The sequence below is a fragment of the Egretta garzetta genome, unplaced genomic scaffold, assembly GCF_000687185.1.
Source record: "Egretta garzetta isolate BGI_Z169 unplaced genomic scaffold, ASM68718v1 scaffold1335, whole genome shotgun sequence".
Lineage (NCBI taxonomy): Eukaryota > Metazoa > Chordata > Aves > Pelecaniformes > Ardeidae > Egretta > Egretta garzetta.
Genome location: NW_009259627.1, coordinates 1 through 1012, shown reverse-complemented (window position 1 = coordinate 1012; position 1012 = coordinate 1). Strand labels below are relative to the sequence as shown.

The 1012-nt window shown below is 66.7% G+C and overlaps 1 protein-coding gene across 1 annotated transcript in view; it reads left to right on the top strand.

Annotated features, from left to right (window-relative positions):
* Positions 1-834, top strand: part of LOC104125981 — a gene marked incomplete at its 3' end in the record, with an annotated part of 21828 nt that extends 20994 nt beyond the window's left edge. Inside the window, exon 6 of the mRNA XM_035893973.1 lies at positions 720-834. Within this exon, the coding sequence (XP_035749866.1) occupies positions 720-834 (115 nt within the window). The remainder of the gene's footprint in view (positions 1-719) is intronic.
* Between the last annotated feature and the right edge of the window lie 178 nt (positions 835-1012).

Genomic DNA, 1012 nt, shown 5'->3' with positions numbered 1-1012 from the left:
CCCGGCCCCCCCGGTGGGGGCTGGCAGGGCGAGCAGCTCACTCGCCACCTTGAGACGGCTCTGTGTGTCCCTGGGCCCGGGCGGACCCTGGGGAAGGGGAGCAGGCTCCCTTAGCGGGTTTGGGCTTCGTCGGTGCCTGTGTCACACTCTCGTCTTTCCTAAGAGAAAGCAAAGGTGTTGGGCTCTGGCCCTGGCTTTCCGGGCAGAAGGAACTGGTCCTGAGGAGAAGTGTCCCTGTCCCAGGGAGGCCCTGGGGGCTCTGCTGCCCTGCGGGCTCCTCCCCAGCACGCTCTCTAGGCAGGGAGCTGTTCCCGTCTGCGACCCGGGTCCCAGCCCAGGGAGGGATCAAACTTCAGGTGAGGTGTTGGAGATGGTGCAGCTGGGGTGCGCCAGCCGGCCGGGTTGGACCTGGCCTCTCTGGGGGCTGCCCCATGCCCGGTGGGTGATGTTTGCTCTGGCCTCTGTGGTAGGTGGCCACTAGAGCAGGGGTACAAGCAGTAAATGGGGCTGCTGGGTGCCCCCTGTGCTGAGGACCACGGCCGCCCTCTTGCTCTCTGGGCTGCCGGGGCTGTGCGGGCTGGGGGGAGGACAGGGCTGGGTTTGCGTCTCTCGGGGAAGTGCCAGCCCCGATGTGCTTCCATGCCAGCCTGCAGGCACCCGCCCCCAGCCGGTCCATGAGCTGGGCTGGGTTCTCATCCTTCCCTCCCCTTTCCTCGCAGGTTCACCACATCTTGCAGGAGGTGGTGATAGGCGGCATGGTGCTGGAGACCAACATGAACGAGATCGTGGCGCAGGTGGAGGCCCAGAGCAAGCTGGAGAAGGCCGAGGTGAGTGGTGATGCGAGGGGAGCAGCCCGTGGGGTCTGGAGCTGGCACGTGTGGGGCACCCCCCGTATCCCCAGGGCCGGGGCATCCCTCCCCAGCTGTGCTCAGCGCTGCGTTAGGAGCGCAGGGAGCAGCCCGAGCATGGAGATGGCTGTTCCCATCACTGCCCCATCTCAGGCAGCGAAAAG